This window comes from Podarcis tiliguerta (assembly GCF_965153285.1).
Source record: "Podarcis tiliguerta genome assembly, chromosome: 1".
Lineage (NCBI taxonomy): Eukaryota > Metazoa > Chordata > Lepidosauria > Squamata > Lacertidae > Podarcis > Podarcis tiliguerta.
In genome coordinates this window covers 43,295,054-43,316,045 of record NC_139534.1, presented here as the reverse complement: position 1 = coordinate 43,316,045, position 20,992 = coordinate 43,295,054, and the positions used below count along the sequence as shown (strand labels likewise).

Sequence of the window (20,992 nt, the reverse complement as noted above, 5' to 3'; positions counted from 1 at the left end):
ATTCTAGATACGTAGCTAGCTTCCAGCTCTAAGTGAAGGACCTCAAGGTAGGATGAGAGAGACTTGGCCTCTTCTAAGAAGACTCTTGTGTTTTCCAGTTGCATGCTACAGACATGAAGTGCTGCAAATTCCCATGTGGGACATGTGGTTGGAGTTGTTCTGCAGAAGTTCTGACCAAGCTTGAGGCTGAGAGAAGGAAATTTATGCTATGCATGTGTAAAAGACAGACTTTACGTGCCATTAGGTTTGTGTGCATCACAGAGAATCATTGCGACCAGATGCAGTGATGGTCTTAGGTGGCTCTCAAAAAGGGTCAGATAAATTCATGGAGGTTGGGATAACTAAGGGTTCATCCACCCTTCTGCTTTCCCCACTGCCTTCCCCTGGGGAGATCCAATCTTTACTGCTGCATCAGAGCAAATGTCAACTGAGCTTTCTCTGGATTAACATTTGCTCTGATTTAGAGCTGAAGATGCTTTCTAAGCCCAGATCCATGCCTAGAAAGCCCAGTACGAGCAGAAAACCACTTGGACCTTGCTTTGGTCTCATGCTTTCTAGGCATGAGACAAGTGGAAGTGTGGATGAATCCTTAAAATGGAACTTCTATGCTCAGAGACAATGTAACCTGGATTACTAGATGCTGAGGGGGACAACAATTTCCATTATGTCCTATTTGTGAACTTGAACTTCTGTGAAAAAATAAGTTCCTATTTGTGAACTTGAACTTCTGTGGGGGAGAAAGTTCCTATTTGTGAACTTCTTTTCTATTATGTCCTATTTGTGAACTTGAACTTCTATGGAGGGGAGTTCCTATTTGTGAACTTGAACTTCTACGGAAAAAAAGGTTGGGCCATATGTCTACCTAGTCCAGCAAGGCATTTCTTAGGTGCTCATAATGAAGTGTGTGTGTGTGTGTGTGTGTGTGTGTGTGAGAGAGAGAGAGAGAGAGAGAGATGGGGGAGAGAAACACATATAAAGGCCTATCATTTCCATAAATTCTCTGGGCCTCTAAGTCCTAAACATTTTGCATGAATCACTTAGCCATGTAATAGTGCAAAAGCAAAAAAAAAAAAAAAATGTTACCCACAGGACAAGTTTAGGAAGAGTAAACACACATCAGCATCAACAGAAATTTAGTGTCCCGATCAAGGGAAATAATAGTACCGCTCTGTTCTGTCTTGGTCAGACCAATACTGTAACCAGGTCTGGGTGCCACAATTTAAGAAAGATATTGACAGAGGAGGGCAACCAAGATGATCAAAGGTCTGGAAACCTTATGAGGAACAGTTGAGGGAACTGGGTATGTTTAGCCTGGAAGAGAGGAGATGAAGAGGAAATATGATAGCCATCTTCAAATATATGAAGGGCTGTCACATGGAAGATGGAGGAAGCTTGTTTTCTCTTGGTCTGGAGGATAGGACTCAAACCCATGGATTCAAGTTACAGGAAAGGAGATGCCAACTAAACATCAGGAATAGCTTTCAGGTGGTAACAGCTGTTCAACAGTGGGACGGACTCCCTTGGAGTTTGGTGGACTCTGTTTTCATGGAGGTTTGTAAGCAGAGGTTGGATGGCCATCTGTCATGGATACTTTAGCTGAGATTCCTACATTGGACTAGATGACCCTTGAGACCCTTCCAACTCTACAGTTCTACGATTCTGTCTCAAGCAGCAGCAAGTATGTGTTACCAAGAACAACAATAACAAACATGTGAAAATTATTTCCCAATGCCAAATGTGCAGTCATTTAGACACTGGGTTATATTTTATTTTCTTTCAAATGCATGCACAATTATTATTTATATTTACCAAGAATGGATTTCTGTTTTCAAGCCCAAACTCAGTTGCTTTATTATTTTTTTTAAGACTCCTTCATTTGCTTAACTCCAGCGCCATCTGTTGTTAACTCGGGGAAAATAATGGCCAAATCCAAAGGGAAGCCACACCAATAGATAATGAAATATTAATTTTAACTTTCTGTTGTGAACATAAGTGGTGGCACAGAAAACCATGTTTCTCGGGAGTGGAGGTGAAGGAACTCCCTTAAGTGGGAAGACATCTGCTTTGCATGAGAATGTCCCAGGTTCAATCCTGGCATCTTCAGGTAGGGCTAGGTGAGACCCCCGTCTGAAACTCTGGACGGATATGCCAGTCAGTATAGAGAATACTGAACTAGATAGAAAAATCCTCAGACTTGGCTGAAGGCGACATCCTACGTTCCAAAAGTGAATGGAGTTGTCACCTTTCTTAAGCAGTGCTGTGTTTTTAACAGCGGACTGACCCACAAATATTTGGCAGGTGAAGCATCTCACCAGTTTGATTTGTGTGTGCCAGGCTGCAGTGAAAAAGTCGCAAGAACATAATAAAATCCTGCTGGATCAAGCCAATAGCCCACTTAGTCCAGCCCCCTGTTGCCACAGTGGTCACCCAGGATGCCTGTGGGAAGCCTGCAAACGGAACCCAAGCACAAGAGTGCTCTCCCCTCCTGGGTTTTCAGCAACTAGCATTCAGAGAAGCATTGCTGCTTCTGACCATGGAAGCCGAACATAGCTGTTATGGCTAGTAGCTACTGATAGCCTTATCTTTCATTAGACAGGGTCAGAGTCCGTAAGCAAAAATGCCAACCCTAAAAAAAAAAAACTTAAGGAAACCGTCGTGCAATGTTCATGCCATTCACCATCATGTGAAGCCAGTGTGGTGCAGTGGTTAAGAGCGGTGGACTCATAATCTGGGGAACCGGGTTCGCGTCTCCGCTCCTCCACATGCAGCTGCTGGGTGACCTTGCTGGGAGACACTTCTCTTAAGTCCCTCAGCCTCACTCACCTCACAGAGTGTTTGTTGTGGGGGAGGAAGAGAAAGGAGAATGTTAGCCGCTTTGAAACTTCTTTGGGTAGTGATAAAGCGGGATATCAAATCCAAACTCTTTAAACTCTTCTTCTTCATGTGGGCAATGGTAGCTGATCCATTAAGGCCCTTCTGCACCAACCTTGTTCTCCAGCTAGCTTCCACCTGCCTGCCTTTTAACCAGTCCAGGGGGGTGGCACCGCCTGTCAATTCTTCCTCCTTAGGCTCAGTGTTGCTCTTTAAGAACTCATCAGGGTGCAGGATGGGGACAAAATTGGGAAAAGTGGCTGTCATTCTCTGGCTCCATCTACTCTTGGTCTCCCTGCTTTCTGCTCTGCCAGTCCCAATGGGCTCTGGCTGCCATTTGCCTCTTCACTGCCCCCTCCAAATCCAAAATTTACTTGCCAGTACATAACACATTCTGAAGCTTGGCAACCAGCTGACATTTCTACATGAGGTGCTGTAAAGATTCCACCCCTCAAAGAATTCTGGGCACTGTAGTTAATTAGAGGTTGCTGAGAATTCTAATTCTATGAAGGGTAAACGGCCCAGAATTCTTTGAGAGAAAGAATATGCTTTGAATGTGCTTTAAAGGTGTGGCGTACCCTACACAGCCAAAGTTTATGTTTCTATGAAAGTTTCCTTTCTATGAAAAGGGGAAAAAATGGTATCTGTACATGCAATTGAGAAATAATGTAACTTCAATGTCAGCGAGATAATTTGAGTCCGCACCAATTTACCATTAATAATAATAATCGTAATAATAATAATTTTATTATTTATACCCTGCCCATCTGTCTGGGTTTCCCTAGCCACTCTGGGCAGCTTACAGTACATATAAAAACATAGGACAACATTAAACATTAAAAGTTTGAGTCTCTTGCATTCGAATATCTATCTGTGAAGGCACCCAGATATTCTACCTGCAGTCAAATTAGCTGATGCTACTGTTACCCAAGATTACAGCACCTGAGGTTACAACCCTCAAAGGGAAATCCATGCGTGAACAAGTCTTACATTTGTTATGTATGTTGTTTTGCTTGCCTGTTTTCCTTTGAAATGTCAGGTATCAACTGTTGCCAGGTGCAAGAGATGTTAGGTGGATCTGGCAGAACAGTTCTTGCTACCTGCTTGGCTTACTAACAAGTAATTATTATTACCAAAGAGAACACAAGTCAGCATCATTGCAGAAGAGTGGGAGATATTTTATCATGCCTCTTCCATACACCAACAAGGAAAGTGCTATCGTGCTGCTGATTTTCAAATCAGAATTACAGGTGCCGCTGATAGCGAGCGCTGAGCCATGAAGCTGCAAGAACATGGCTCGATTCTCAGATACCACGCTGAGTTCTGCTTCTGGTGTCGTTAGAAATAATCTTACAAAATGAGCAAATGTGAATATGGAGCATAACTATGGGAAGCAGAAATGATATTCAGCTGCTTTCAGATAAGCCTAGTAGTCAAGTAGAAATTTCTGTACTGATAAAACTAAGCAACATTCTGATTTGGTTTGATTCCTTTCCCCACTTTCCTTTTGCAAAGGAAAAACATTGCAACCTTCGCATCCTAACAGTGCAATCCTTTACATATTTACTCAGAAATAAATCCCAACGTGGTCAATGGGTCCAGAGAAGAGTGTGTAGGATTGAAACCCAAATTAAGGACTCAGCTACATTAGTAAAAATAAAATGTTATAAATGCGTTATAACACTGTGATGCCAGATGGCGTTGTAGAGCTGAAATCAGAACTCTGTGAAATTTTCCATTGTGAGCTTTAAAGCAGTTTTTTCCCGGAGCATTTTCAGAGTGTTTTTTACAGCTGTGTAGATGCAGCCTAATAATCTGATACTAATTCAGAGAATAAAACATCTCTTTCTTTCTTTCTTTCTTTCTTTCTTTCTTTCTTTCCTTCTTTCCCAGTTCTATAAGGCATGTAAGAACTTGCACTCAATATGACAATGCAGGTTTACTAACACCTGAAGCTCACTACTTCTCTTGTTGAAATCGCCACCAGCATGGTTAGAATGTGGGAAAGGGTACATATTGTCACCCCACTACTTTCAATATGGATGAAATGAAGGGTCTAATCTTCACCAGTGATCTTGTCTAAGGATCCAGGCAATGAATCCCATTCTGCATGCATTAATACAAGGTGTGATTTTGTGTACATGGCCATGACCCATACACCATTTGCATCATAGGTTATGCAGCAACTTAAACAGCAACAAGGTCATTTCTGCACACACAAACACAGCTGTGTTTCAAATTGCATCTTTACATTGCTATACACACCATGGGGGGGGGAATATTTAGGAAGTTTTTGATGTCTGATGCTTTTAATGTATTTTTAATCTTTTGTTGGAAGCCACCCAAAGTGGCTGGGGAAACCCAGCCAGATGGGTGAGGTATAAATAATAAATTTATTATTATTATTCTTATTCTTATTATTATTATTATTATTCACCCAATGCCCATGACCTGATTTGTTTCCCCGCATCTGAAACCTTCCCAACTTCTATTCAAAGAAGTTGTAACCTGCACAAACGTGATGGATGTCTTACATGTACACAGGTTTTTAAGTGAGATGGAAGCTGGTTTGAATGGGACTGCATCACAGGATGTTTTCAGATTTGGTTTATCTGTAAATGAATTAAGAGAAAAGTCCTCTTAAACCTAAAGCAGTGCTCCCAGCAACGCTTGAAAATGATGTTCCATTGAAATCAGTGGGACTCAGAACAGAGTCACAAATGCAAGCTTGCCATACAATGGCTCGCCACTGGATTAATCCACAGCATACATTGACTTGCAGTGGATGTATGAACTGCCTCAAGTTAAGTGTGTTCTTTCAAGTGGTCTGCCTCTTTGGCAGCACAGTCTGTTGTAGGGAAAAGAGAAAATGAAGCTCCGTCCTCCCAAAATGTATCTAGCTCGTTCCACAATCAGTATATACATTTTATGATATTCTGCACGGTTACATGTGATGGCTGTTTCAGACATAAAAGTTACCACTTGACATCACAGTCATGAACTGTGAGCTCAGTTTCCTTAGCAAATGTGTTTAGGATTTATAGTGAAAATACTTTCATTCTTTTACACCACGTACTGTATTGGAAAGGAAATGTTGCAAAAAAGGGTCAGATTCCCTCTCTTTGCAGCAGATGGGCCTGATGCCTGCAAACTGTTTTTGCCATCATGAACAATGGACCCAGAGATATTCTGAAGAAATGAAGACGATGGGTGACTCCTGCCTCATCCAGCACCTTGCCTAAGAGTGCAAGGCAGCATGGGGTAAGGGCACCATCAAACCTGGCTTTTTGACCCTGAAAAAACAACAACAACACTGCTCCCTCAAAGTGCTCCATGGATACCAAAACTGTGCACATGTTGCCATTTAGTCTGGCTCAAATGCACTCTCACCACTGGTGTTTAAAGCCAGAATTACAGGTGACGTTAGTTGCAATCTATAGGTATCTTGTTGTTTCTTGAGAAATTCTGATGTTTCATGCAGTGCTTTTTTTCCTTAAAAAATGGTTAGGGGTACTCTCATTTTGACTCAAGAAAATCACCATTTTATAGTTCAAATTGGGAAAAATACAGTAAATGGACAAAAGCACAAAGATTCACAAATTGTTTAGGGGTATGCATACCCTTACGTACCCCCCCAATAAAAACAACATTGGTTTTATGTGTTCTCCCTGCTGCACCCCCACCAGCACGAGGGGAGCAGTAGCCAGACCACCTGCAAAACAGCTGGAACTTTTGCTACAATCTCCCTGCTTTGCCTTGCTATTGCTCCCCCCACACCCAGAGACAGGAGAGATTTTTTAAAGGGAAATTCCCTTATTCCGAATAGGATTCCTAGCAAGAAAAGAGAAAAGTTGACAGCTATGTGGAGGACACTAGACCCACCCGCTGATTTACTACAGCTGGCCTTGACACCAGACTGCAGGGTGGGGAGATTAGAATGCTACTTAGCGGGCTAATTGTTTATTATTTGAGAATCATCGATGTTGTTTGTTATTTATATTGTGTGTTGTTTTTATTTTTTCATGTTAGGTTAGACATTATATTGATGAGCCCCCTTTCCCCCTTCCCCATATGGGGTGGGTGTGGGTGTGTTGCTGTAAGTGGCTTGGAGACCTTTGGGTGACAAGCGACTAACAAATTTAAAAAAGCAATTCCTTCAAACGTTATCCAGTGGTCACATCTCCGCTTCACCGTGGCTTAACGTTTTCAAATGCAGTGCACGGAAGCATTATGCCGCAATGCTTCTTGCTCAAATCCGGGGCGCCTCGCTCTGCAGTGACACCCGCAGAGCTCCATGCAGACGATCACTTCCCGGGAATGCTGCTCGGAGACCGGCCCCTCTCGGATGAACCGCGACGCCGCCCGCTCCGCGTCTTCCGTTCCAGGCAAGTCACATGAGTGGTCTGTGCTCACTCTCCCCCCATTCCCCCCCTTTTTTTACAAAATGGAACGGTCCGCGTTATGCTGCGTGCCGTAGTACGGATGAGGGGCGGAGCTGGGTTGCTGGCGGAACAAACCAATGAGCGGGAAAGGGGAGAGGGCAAGTTTGCGGAAGGAGAAACGCGTTTTGTAGCCTTTGCGCGCGGCGGGATATTAGCGAGCTGGGAGTCGAGAACCTGGCATGGGCGCCGTCAGAGGGCAGGAGCACCAGCCTCCTCAGGAGGTAAGGCTGAAGCGGCGGGGCTGTGTTTCCCTCTCGCAGGACAGGCTGGCCTTTCCCTTGCGGGTGGCGCTTCCCTGCCCCGCTTTTGTCTATGGGCTGCAGTTCCCCATAGCGCTCTTGGGGGCGGGAGCTTTCCGGGCAGCGCTTGCTTTGCAAGGCGAGCCCGCAAGTCCTGTTGCCTTGCAAGAAACGCGCCCCGAACACGTCGAGGTTCGCTTCTGCGGAAGGAAGCGTGTATATAGGATGAGCGCAGCCAGGGGCGCAGGCTTCTCCAGGAAACGTTAGTCCTGGGGTCGGTGTTTGTTTGTATGACGGGGAGGACACTTGCCGGGCCAGTGTCACACTCTGCACATGCTCAAGGCGCTCATCATTGCTATTACCTCAGATGTCTTCCTGGGCGGGTGCTTAGTTCAGTAAGCCCTCAATTTACGCGAGGGATCACGCCTAAAGTCAAAATCGCATATGGGTTCAATGGAGGGTGGGATTACCAAAATAAATTTCCCCTGAATGCCCCGTCCCATTTGTGCCCTTTTTATTCATTTATATATTTTTTTACCACATGCATAAAGCAGAATGCAGTGGTTCCCAGCGGGGCACACGCCCCACAGGGGGCAATTCGATTTTTAAGGGGGGGCAGTTCGAGAATGAGTTGCTAACAGTGAATTTTTTGCATTTCTTGTGGTTCTAGGGGCCTCATATACAGTATATAAATATATACAGTGGTACCTTGGGTTACAGGGGACGCGGGTGGCACTGTGGGTTAAAGCCTCAGCGCCTAGGGCTTGCCGATCGAAAGGTCGGCGGTTCGAATCCCCGCGGCGGGGTGCGCTCCCGTTGTTCGGTCCCAGCGCCTGCCAACCTAGCAGTTCGAAAGCACTCTCGGGTGCAAGTAGATAAATAGGGACCGCTTACTAGCGGGAAGGTAAACGGCGTTTCCGTGTGCGGCTCTGGCTCGCCAGAGCAGCGATGTCACGCTGGCCACGTGACCCGGAAGTGTCTTCGGACAGCTCTGGCCCCCGGCCTCTTTGAGTGAGATGAGCGCACAACCCTAGAGTCTGTCAAGACTGGCCCATACGGGCAGGGGTACCTTTACCTTTACCTTGGGTTACAGGTGCTTCAGGTTACAGGTGCTTCAGGCTACAGACTCCGCTAACCCAGAAATATTACCTCGGGTTAAGAACTTTGCTTCAGGATGAGAACAGAAATCGTGTGGCAGCAGCGGGAGGCCCCATTAGCTAAAGTGGTGCTTCAGGTTAAGAACAGTTTCAGGTTAAGAACGGACCTCTGGAACGAATCAAGTACATAACCCAAGGTACTACTGTATTGTGACATACACATTTTAAAAATTAAAATCAGAATGCACACAGCGGTGACAATGGAGAGGTTATCCAAACAGAAAAGTTTGTCTAAACAGAAAATACACTGGGCACATTCAGGGGTAGTAGCGCTTCGGGGGGGGGGGGGCAGTCAGGTTTTTAGAGATGCTTAGGTGGGGCATGGCCAAAAAAAGGTTGGGAAGAAACCAGTGGCTGAATGCGAGCAAGTTAAATGCATGTAAGTTTGCAGACTTACTGTATTGACAGGCAGTACATCAGCTTCATTTGGGTGAGTGCAGACTGAAATAAAGCTCTCCTTCCAAACTCCCATGGTGTAACTGGAGGATAGGAGGCTGCTTGGAGTTGCATATTCTCTGTTCCAGAGAGTATTTCCCTGAGTGTCATGTCTTGCGCTTGAAATACCCTGTGGATCCTTTGGAGGTGGGAGTGGGGGAATGAAATACCACATTTCCTTTGCTGTTCAGAAATCGGTAATGGTAAATGTTTGTCACAGAGAACTGGATAGCTGTGTTTATTTTCTGTGAGCATTTTCTATAGAGCAGTTATATGTTGTACTGTGAACGGACAGTCCACAATGTTGCACCACATCTAGAAGGTAAAAGTTGTTATTATAACAAATTTATTTGTACTCTGATGTGACTCGAGGCAGCTTACATATAAAATGAGAACTGATAAAAACATAGGAAAACATTAATTACCGTATTTTTTGCTCTATAAGACTCACTTTTTCCCTCCTAAAAAGTAAGGGGAAATGTGTGTGTGTCTTATGACGCGAATGCAGGCTGTACAGCTATCCCAGAAGTCAGAACAGCAAGAGGGATCGCTGCTTTCGCTACGCTGCGATCCCTCTTGCTGTTCTGGCTTCTGAGATTCAGAATATTTTTTTTCTTGTTTTCCTCCTCCAAAAACTAGGTGTGTCCTGTGGTCTGGTGCGTCTTATAGAGCGAAAAATACGGTAAAAACAGTAAATCATTGTCAGAAGTAAAGTTCTGCTTTTTGTCTAGCAGAGCAACCCTATGCATGGTTTCTGAGAAATAAGGCCCACTGTGTTCAGTAGTTACTTGGTCCCAGGACTGTAGTTGCTTGTCATCCTTTTGAAGAACATCTCACAGGTTCTGGGTGATGCGGGGAGTGGCAGCAGAGAGACACTTTCTCTAGCAGTTTACTCCCATAATGTGCTTTAGTACCAACATACACATACATGGAGCTGCATGTCTACCAACATACACATTTTTTAAACTCTGTCAAAATACAGCTCTGTATTGTAATACAGGGGGAGTCACTGTGGAGCTCTACAGATTTTCTTCCTCTTCTAAGACTACAGTTCCCATCACCCTTGACCATTGACTGTTCTGGCTGGGACTGATTGGACTCGTCATTGAACAACATCTGGAGGGCTGTCTGTTATGATGTATGAATAGCATAGCTTTGTGACCTTTGCAAGCATCCAGCTTGTACGCAAGTATAGACCACCTTGTAACATCAGCACCGGTCTGAAGTGGATATGATGTTTACTACATGCATTTTTTCTCTACTACTTACTACTACAACAACAACGACTACTTATCTTTATATGTCATCAATCTGATTTGGTTGCCCCAGCCACTCTGAGCGCCTTCCAACAGAATATTAAAAAAACAATAAAACTTTTATAAATTGCACATAATTTTGTGTTTTAAGATGATATTTCCCTCTCTCTCCAAATGACATGGCTGTTTTATCAGCCAAATTCATCTGATCTTCATTAGTGCAAGGGCTGCTGTCAGAAGTGCCTCAGAACACATGATAATAACAACTTTGGTGCAAACTTTACGTTTCTTAGAGCTGGTGAGCTAGCAGAAGCTGGTGCAAGGACTCTTATTAGTTCAGTGGAACTTTCCCTCAAGCGCCAAGATTCAGGACTCTGAAAAAATACCAAATAGCTCAAGAGATATAAAACATTGTAAACATCAGTAATTCCACACTGCAATGGTGGTATTAGAAATGTAATGATTGGGCTAAGCTGTAGAAGTTTTAGAATGTTTTATTAAAGAATTTGGGAACTTGGTTGCATAGTCTATATAAGTGACAAATGCGCCTGTCTTCCTTGAGTTGAGGAACATTGGTTACTTCATTATTCTTGTGTCTGACAGAATCAGAAATCTCAGCATATGCTACTGGAGGAAAAACCTGTGCAATAGTTGAACAGTTCTCATATGCCGGACTTCCACCATCTTGTTTTTGCAGGATTCTCTGGGGCTATGTGCATTGATATTTTTATAGCAGTTCCATAGGACGGAACCAGCTATAAAAGTATTAAAACTGTTTTACAATGTAGTCAACAGTGTGTCTACTAAAAGGAAATATTTTGCAAGAAATTTGTAGTGTGTACACTTAGAAGAACATGGTTTTGTTTTTTTGAACATAGAATCAGTTTATTATCTCTTCTAGGTTGAAACCCGTGAAGATGAAGAGCAAAGTATTAAGCTGAGTGAAATCTTAGAGCTGCTGGTGGCAGCTGGATACTTCAGGGCAAGAATTAAAGGGCTGTCCCCCTTTGACAAGGTGAGAGTGTAACAAATTATGCACAAGGCATGCTTTAATTGGTAAAAAAAAATTATCAGCAAGGGCTAATTTGTACAGATGAGTACAAATGTTATCCAGATGGCTGTGAATTAAGAGTGCAATTTTAAATGTTTTTTTTTAATAAAAATGAATCTCTTTTTATATGTGTCTCAATGCAATTTGCAAAGATACCATAAAAGCAGCTAAAATAGTTAAAAAACGGACAGAATGTGCAATCAGCATAAACATTGTTGCTTGCCGGAGGGAATAAACCTCCCTCTCCTCCAGATGTTTACTGTTTTGAAGGTTCCCCTGACCACCCCAAGCCGATTTTGTGGGGTTCTGTGGGCGGTGGAGAGGAATGCCCCGTGTGAGTGGAAGCCCTTATACAGTGCCCAAGAGCACTGCCAGGAACTGGTATTCAGAAGCAATACTACCTCCAACTGACACTGGAGGCAGAACATAGCCATCGTGAAAATGTGACATTGGGGGCTATCTTTTGTGTTTCATTTTTAAATAAATGCACAAGATGCTTCTGTGTAACTTCTGTGTTCTTCCACCAAACATCTGCACGGGATAAAACGAATGTGCTTGCCTTGTTCTAGGTGGTAGGCGGCATGACGTGGTGCATCACAACATGCAGTTTCGACATTGATGTGGACTTACTGTTTCAGGAAAACTCTACCATCGGCCAAAAAATGTAAGTGGGAGCTTGCCAGAAAGAGGTCTTACTTTCCAGTTGTGTGATGTGTTCAGTACCAGTCATATTTGTAATTGAAGCTTGCATAAGGGGTCACCTAAGCCTTAAGAATTATTATTATGAATTGAATTTCTATACCACCCTTCATCACAGGGTGGTTTACAATATAAAAACACAAAACTTGCATACCATTATAACTAACAATAAACTGCAGTTTAAAAGGCCATCGTTTGTTTAATTAGCCAAAGGCCTGGGAGAAGTGGAATGTTTTTGCCTGGTGCCTAAAGATATGCAATGAAGGAGCCAGCACGAAGCCACTGCAGAAAAGGCCTCTTCTCATGTTGCCACTCTCCTGACATCTTATGGAGGAGGCACACAAAGAAGGGCCTCAGAGAATGCTTGCAGGCTCTGGTTTGGTTCATATGGGGGGAGGCGGTCCTTCAAATCTGTTGTGCTCTCTATTTTTTGGTCCTACTGCCACTGATGTGCCCTCCCAGTAATAAAATCTCTTCTCATCCTAAGCCTGAAAGCAGCCATGAAAATAAAGTAAAACGTTTAAGTACAGCAGGAACATGTAGAAGCCCACACTTACATTCTGCTGCCTCCTCCTCCTTTTTGCACTATTTAAATGTTAGGACTTTTAAATAAAACAGTGACAATTGCAGTCGTACCTTGGAGGTAGAACGGAATCCGTTCCAGAAGTCCATTTGACTTCCAAAACGTTCAGAAACCAAGTTGCAACTTCTGATTGGCTGCAGAAAGCTCCTGCAGCCAATTGGAAGCCCCATTGGACATTCGGCTTCCAAAAATAGTTCGCAAACCGGAACAGTCACTTCCGGGTTTGCGGCATTCGGGAGTCAAAAAGTTTGGGAACTAAGCTGTCCCAAAACCAAGGTATGGCTGTAGAGTGTTTCTATTAAAACATGAATGTCTTAAACTGTTGTTACTTTACCATGTGCTACCTTGGGAAGCTCAGAACTGATTAGATTTGTGTCCCATTGGCGCACTGGATCGAATTCACACTTGCTTAGCTTCATTCTAGAATAAGGAAATCACAGACCATTCCCTGGACTGAAACTGAAAGCATTTTATGAAGTAAAGATGGATTGTTTGATAAGAAGCTTTTAACAACAGGTTTATAAAAGAAACAACAACCTTGAATTTTTTCCTCAGTTTTTAATAAGAGTTTGCAAGCTTGTCTAAAGATGATTTTTTAAAAAAGAAGTGCTTCCAGTCCTACAGATCAGCATTTATCAGCACAGTTCTAAATTGCTTGTGTATTCACTTTTTAAAATCTAATATTTGATTTCAGCCACTAGAGGGCAGTTTCAGGCTAGTTAAGGCTTTGCTTCCACCCAGTTTCACCTTAAGCTCTGTCATCCTTCACCTTCTTTCCAGTGCCTTGACTGAGAAAATTGTATCCGTCTTGCCGAGAATGAAATGCCCTCATCGCTTGGAGCCTCATCAAATACAGGGGTTGGATTTCATCCACATATTTCCTGTTGTGCAGGTAGGTGCTCCTTGAAACATTTCTCCCCCCAACACCTCCGTATAGTAGGCCTGCTGATGAAAAACCATATTGTAACCCTCTTTCTCTCTCCCCTGCAACTCTAATAGCCACTGGGGCATGGTTTTGATCAGGAAACAACCAAGTAGAATGTGTGTTCCTAATCATAAACAAATGGTTCCACTAATGTGGGTAGGAGGCCCTTTAGATGCTGTGGGGCTCAAAGGTCCCTTCAGCCCTAGCTAGTGTTACCATTGGTCAGGAATGATGGGAGTCTAGCAACACGTAGGTGGCTACCCATTCCCCATCCCTGCACCATTGATTAATCCCTTTTGTAGCCTTGCAGCATTTCCTGTAACCAAAAAGTGTATGGAAAGAGATACTGCATCGCTGTTGCTTGCAGAGACTGTATTGGAAGCATAGTTCAGTCTCGTGATTAGATCCTGAACAAGGAGCAAGTTAGAGGCATCTTCTAAACCTAGTGTTTAACTTGGGATCTCAGAGTCTTTTATATAATCGTATATATATCGTATATAATCTTCTGTGAAATAAAAATAATTCAAAGCATTTAACCCATTTCCAAATTTGAGTCAATTATTAGCAAGACTCGGGTGTTCAAATGGTTTGCTATTGCCCATGTAAATGGGAATACTGTTGCTTTATAGTTTTATATGTGCTTGCTTTTCTCTGCCCTGGAACATCATTTGCAAAATTGACGTTTCAGCCAAACCAAGCCAGGAGGGTGTTTCTGTGGCAAGTGAACAGTGAGGAGTTCTTTGCCTGGAAAGCTGGCTACTTAAATAGAGAACATGGGTTCCCTCCCCCCCCCCCCACACACCAAAGCAGAGTAAAGCATTGAGAGCTGCAGATGTAAGAGCAAGTCAGCAACTATTTCTGCCTGGTTATCAGTTAGACAAAGTGGGGAGAAGTAGGTTGACAGCCAGAATGAGACCAGCACCTGCTACTCTTCCATGGTCCTTGTTTGTTTCTGCATTTTTCAACTAAGTGCAGCAACGACCTGCTTGCACCAAATAGGAGTTGAACTTAGCCTGAGATCTCTAGTTGCCGACTCCTGATCTACAATGACAACATGCGTTAAGATTTTCCTTTAGGTCACACGTCCCAAGCCTTGTGCCTGTGCACAAGGACCAATGTCCATTGGCATGCTAAGTCTTCGGGCAACCTGATAAGCAAGTGACACATCTGATCTGGGCCTGCAGATTGTCGTTCGTGACTACTCAGGTTTTGCTGCTATGCACTTTTGCGATATGGTCGTAGAAAAGCAGGAATTAGAGTTTCATGCAGCCCAGTCCAGGTGTCTCCAGATGTTACTGAACTACAGCTCACATCACCCTAGAGTATTGACCATACTGGCTAACAATGTTGGGAGCTTCAGAAGGACGGCATGTTGGCCACTCCTGCCTCTAGACCCTGTGAAGCAGAGTTGGCCTCATGAAGAACAGATTAACTCACACTGTTGAGAGGAAAAGCACAGCAAAGGCTGAGTGAAACATGCCAGAAATATCTACAAGTGAGAAAAACAAGGGCCTAACCTGTCTTCCATCATATTTGTGTCCTTTCAACATTTTTGCCTCCTAATAACCCTGTGAGGTAGGCTGAGTTGAAAGGGAGTGGCTGGGTCGACAACAGCTGGTCAGAAATTAAAATCCTGGGTTGGTATTCAACTGAGTTTTACTTGAAGTAGACCTATTGAAATTAATGGACCCAACATAACTATGTCCTTTAATTTTAGTGGTTTTATTCTGTGTAACGCTTAGCTGAATCTAGTCTCAGTCAGACACACTCATCTTTTATGTCACGCTGAGACTCAGTGGGTTTTATGTTTCTTGGTTCAGATGATGAACATGCACTGATGGCCATGTTCAGTGTCTAAATGTTTCAAAATATGAAAGGTAAGTAGCTGTAATAAGTGTAACCCTTTGTTTATAGAGTGTTGATTTTCCTTATTTTTTATTCCCTTTTTGATATCCAAGTCTGCCCTGAGTATATATATATCTATCCAAGGCGTTGCTTTAATGCTGGTGGTTTCCCTTTTTCTTTTCTCCCAGTGGCTTGTGAAACGTGCAATAGAAACCCGTGAAGAAATGGGAGATTACATCCGCTCATATTCTATATCTCAGTTTCAGAAGACACACAGTCTGCCAGAGGTAAATATTTGGCTGCGTCTTTTGTAATTCAGAACTAGAAGTGATTATTTTAACCGTCTCTGAAACGGATAGGATTGATGCAAACCTGCACCAGCTGATTTGGCTCATAGGTTTCAGGACATAAGCGGATAGATCACACGTTATGAGCTGGCATTGGAGCAGAAAATATGAGTAGAGTAATTCAGTCCAACTCCTTAAGTATTAAATGCCCAGTTGCGCATCAAAAAGGTAGATGAATTTGCAGTGCATCCAAGTGCATTCATCGGGTGATCTGGGAAGCTGTTCTTGAAGGCACTTTTGAAGCTGTGCTCCTATTCGGTACTGAGTGGCACAAGTCACTTTTTTCTTGTAAGGTCTTTTTCACAAAATTGTATTTGAATATATTTGTGCAGTGGCAACACAAACCTACACTGTGCAAGCACCAAAACGTTTCCCATTCTTAAAAATACGTTGCCGACCTATTCTTAGTGCAGAATGAGCCATTCCTTGAGAAGGAAATTCCAGGTGTATTGTTTCTCTATGATTAAAAGGTGATTGACAGTTGATAATGTTATACCTTAACATGACAGCTGCCCACTGGAATAAAATAGTTCAAATTATTTTTTTTGTGTTTTGGTGGTTTTCGCTCACATTGTCGGAAGTTCAACTTATGATTCTTGCATCTCCCTGTGTCTGTTGGTGCCTTTCATTATTTGTGCAACTGCAAACTAGTGAGCATCTTTCTCTGCCTCATTTGTCAATAAATGGAAAGTGATGTTAAAGGTGTCAGTGCTGGAAGATACTCTGAATTTTTCTATCTGATGGGCCAAGTTCCTGCTAATGTTTTACTATTAACACCATATGTCTAAGATGTAAATTGCATTGTGGAGCTTAGTCCTAGGTAAAGTAGGTAGGATCGCAGCTTCATTGTGGTTTATGTAGCCTGAGGCTATTCCTGATTCCCACCTTTAAAAGTTGCTGCAGAGGCGCAGAGTACATATTTCCAGCTTTGGTTGGTTCTTCAGCCACAGCCATTCCTGGATTGAAGTAATCTGACCACAGTAATTCATGCTTTAATAATTTCCCAATTAGACTTTTGTAATATGGTCTACATGGGGCTGTCCTTGAAGACAGTTCAGAGATTATAGTGGGTGCAAAATGTGGCAACTGGGTATTGATTGCCACAGAAAGATCTGCACTATTTGCTATCATGTCCAATTCAAAGTGCTGTCCATAGAGGCGCAGGTCAGTTCTGTGTCCAGGGCAGCTGTCTACCAGATCCACCTGGTATACAGGCTGAGACCCTACCTGCCCATGGACTATCTCACCAGAGTAGTACATGCCCTGGTTATCTCCTGCTTGGACTACTGCAATGTGCTCTAGGTTGGTCTACCTTTGAAGGTGACTCAGAAACTACAATTAATCCAGAATGCGTCCGCTAGACTGGTGACTGGGAGAGGCCGCCGGGAGCATATAACACCATTCCTAAAGGATCTTTACTGGTTCCCAGTACGTTTCCGAACACAGTTCAAAGAGTTGGTGCTGACCTTTAAATCCCTAAACAGCCTTGGCCCAGTATACCTGAAGGAGCATCTCCACCCCCGAGGTCCTCCTCCAAGGGTCTTCTGCTGGTTCCCTCACTGCGAGAAGCGAAGTTACAGGGAACCAGGCAGAGGGCCTTCACAGTAGTGGCACCCTTCCTGTGGAACATCCTCCCTTCAGATGTCAAGGAGATAAAGAATTACACAACTTTTAGAAGACATCTGCCCTGTATCGGGAGGTTTTTAATGCTTGATGTTTTTGTTGTGTGTTTAGGGATGCTGTAAGAGTGGCTGGGGAAACCCAGCCAGATGGATAGGGTATAAATAAAATAATAATGATGATGATAATGTAAATATGCAAACAAATTAATACCCAGCTACCTGAAGGTGTCTGCCTCCTGATATATTCCTCCCTGTTATCTGAAGTCTGCCAGGTAAGCTCTGTATGGTCATCAAACAAAGCCTTGAGTTCCCAAACTTGGAATAGGACTTTGTCAGTGGTAGTTTCCTAGCTGTGTAACACGAGATTAGGCTGGAACCTACATTAGTCACTTTTCTTCACCAGCTTAAAACATATTTTTAAAAATCTGTTGGGCCTTCTGAAGTGTGTACATGGCCCTTGATTACTTGTATTCTGCTGAAGGGTTGGCTGTATTTTTTGGTACATTTTAACATCGCAGCTTTGGACACAACAGCTGGCCAATCTTTGTTGACACTGTTGAGGTTAAATCTGTTTGTGTGTTGGTATTTAAAGCTATCTAAATTGCTTTGCAGGATGATGACTTCATGCAAAGAAAAGAAAAGTCTGTCAAAGCAGTTAGTGAAATCTCTGTAAGTGTGGCATTCAACAGTGGGGGTTTTCAGAAAATTTACAAATAAATAATAATTGGATTTAGCGTTGTTTTGATTATGTATATATTTTGGCTTTCATTTACTCCCCCTTCCCTTTTAAATATGCATAGACCATGTTTGTATGATATATCTGCATACCTGCTTCCTGGGCATAGTAACTTTTCTTCAAATGAATTGCAACTTCAAAGGTGCTCAGTTTTATCCATTGTGGTATCCATTCACTACATTCCTAGTTAGTTTTTATAAAAGAATGCATTTTTAGAAATTGATCTCCCCTGGGGTTCATGGCAGTGGGGAGGGGGCTAGAAAATGTTTCATCCCACATCATTGGTAACACGCTAAAGGAGAATTTTCTGGTCAAGTTGTGGAATGTCAACAACAATCCCAGCACTTTGGCATATACAGCCCTCAAATGACTCTCTCTGCTAGGTTAGTACAAGTGGCAGCCCTAGTTAGAGTCTGTATTTGAGTTGGGTGCAAGCTGAGTCAGACATACAAGATTTTAAACCTGCATTCCTGGACATATTAACTAGAGGATAAGCCCCATTGAATATATGTATAAATACATGTGTTTCTTTATGTAAAAAAAACCTGCCGAAATAATCATTGCAACTCTACCGCATAAGAAAATGTGTACAGTGTTGTGCAATAAATCAGCTCCTTTCCAACCTGCAGAGGGTTTACTGTGACAGGATTTTATTTCTCTGTTCGTTTAGATTGCATTGCTCCATTATAATACCATATTAATTTTAGTTAGAGTTGACATGTGGCTCTTGGAGGCTTGATAGATTGATATCCCATTGTGCTCATCTTTTGAATACCAGCTCTGTGTATTCCTTCCCTTGTCTCTCTTTGTCCGGTGCAATGTCACTTTTAAAACGCCACACAAAACAGAACGTTGCGCTGCTGTGAATTCGGAAACGCGGGAGTTTGAATGGATTCCGTTGCATCTCAACTGATGTGCTGTAGTTGAAAAAGATTTCCCACTTGCAAAACTGCCAACATTGATCAAAACATTTTTAAAAGAAAAAAGGAAGGAGGGTAAAAAGCTCTTGACATATCTTCCTCTGGCAGAGTCAACAGAGTAGAGAAGCCAAGTCGTGGAAACAATGATCTCGTTTGTCATTGTATCTCAGGGAGTGTAAACTGCCTTTGTCATTGTGTCTGGAAGAAAGTGTGGAATGTCATCTGAAGGCACTGCTTTTTCTGAGAGTTCTTCTTAACAAAGAGTGTCTGGCATTGATGCTTCTTTCTTTTTAACTGTAGCTGGGTACAAGAACAACTTGGCTGTATTGAAGCATTGCTTTTATAAAAAAGAAAGGGGGGGGGGAAAATTTCCTTGAACTTAGTTCAGCAACTTTTTTTTCTTGCACATTCTTACCACCACCCCAATTATGTTAAATCGATTTTCTTTTCCTATGTGACTGGCTAAAGTAGCCATAATGAAGAGAGTAGTAATTAAGCATAATTATTCAATAAGAGGCTAGAAGTGGAATGCATGAACACTAACTGCAGTGACTCGGAATTAATCATCTCTTTAATTATGCATAGTATTTTTTTCCCTTACTTTGTTTAAGATGTTTTGCAGATATGTCTGAGATCAGGTTGAATAGATTCATATGTTCTGGAGTAGCCCTGTTCTTAATAATAGTAATAATAAGCTAGGAAAGTGCAAAAGGGAGGGGGAGGGGTGAGTCTAGGTCAATGAGCAGCCAGTGAAGGATATTATGTTATGACGGACTGTGTTGTGTTGTATTATGGAGCCACAAAAGCCCTGAGAAGGTCCAGGTAGGAGGTTTCTATGGAGAAAGAATGTTGACATTGGATTGCATACTGACCATTTGTAGTTTGACACATGTTTATGCTCATTTTGTTGGCTTTCAGGAAGTTTACAAGCCACAAAGGAAATACCAGCGACGAGCAGGAGCAGAAAAGTTAGTCGACGAGGAGTCTAAAGTTCATGCTACGCTTCTGGAATATGGCAGGTATATTCATTTTGTTAAAGTGTGTTCCAGGGAACCCAGGATTTCTTAGGGGCATCTGAAGGATGCCAATAATGGCAGACAAAAGATCTGAAAGACAGCATGCTGTGGCTCTCTCTTCCCTGTAGGCAGATGCAGGAGAACCTTAAATGTCTTCTAGGGGCCAACTAAGAAGGGATGCTAATAGTGTAGCTTTGCTGTTGCTGCTGTTTCTCTTTTTTTGCAAATTATCAGGCTAGGGGACCCATTCCGGAACTGTACAGTGAGGGGTAGGGGAGCTTTTAATTTTTTGCCACCCATTCTCACTAGCTGCAGTTTGCACCACCAGCAAAGGCCCCATATGTTTAGATGGAGCCTTCGTTGGCTATGGCGTTGCAGGGGCCCTGATCCTGATTGGGAAGGAAAAGGCTAAAGCCCTCTATGCTCCATGCTAGGTTCATGATGGGGGTGGGGGGTGCTAATCACGTATGCCATCTTGAGCTTGGAAGAAAGACAGGATGGTAATGTAATTAATCATGCCGTCTGCTCAAGTTCTTGGGGGGAAATGTTGCTCCACAACACATTTAAGTGTCAAAAGACTCCGGGTTAGTGACAGCAGATTTCCATAGCTACTCTCCTGGAATAATCTAAGTGTGTACAGAGCACAAAAGCAATGTGTTGCTTGCCACAAATAACTGGTGAAATGGTTATAATATAAAATGTATTGACATTTTGGTTCACTAGCTTTTCCACTGCAGTTCTTTAGTCATGCAGGTGGTTTGCACACTTACAATAAGCCTAAGTGTGTTTGAAACTGTGGCCTAAGTGTGTCTTCTACTCCCTATGGCAAGCCAGATCACTTTTTCAAG

The 20,992-nt window shown here is 42.8% G+C and overlaps 1 protein-coding gene across 2 annotated transcripts in view; it reads left to right on the top strand.

Moving 5' to 3' along the window:
• Positions 1-7,242: 7,242 nt before the first annotated feature.
• The window catches only part of CCDC93 (CCC complex scaffolding subunit CCDC93), a 39,791-nt gene continuing 26,041 nt past the window's right edge, over positions 7,243-20,992 (top strand). For both annotated transcript variants that reach the window (XM_083409341.1, XM_083409340.1), the window contains exons 1-7: positions 7,243-7,534; positions 11,302-11,415; positions 12,021-12,115; positions 13,514-13,625; positions 15,692-15,790; positions 18,085-18,141; positions 20,047-20,147. In XM_083409341.1, the coding sequence (XP_083265467.1) occupies positions 7,493-7,534; positions 11,302-11,415; positions 12,021-12,115; positions 13,514-13,625; positions 15,692-15,790; positions 18,085-18,141; positions 20,047-20,147 (620 nt within the window). In that variant the 5' untranslated portion in view covers positions 7,243-7,492. The remainder of the gene's footprint in view (positions 7,535-11,301; positions 11,416-12,020; positions 12,116-13,513; positions 13,626-15,691; positions 15,791-18,084; positions 18,142-20,046; positions 20,148-20,992) is intronic.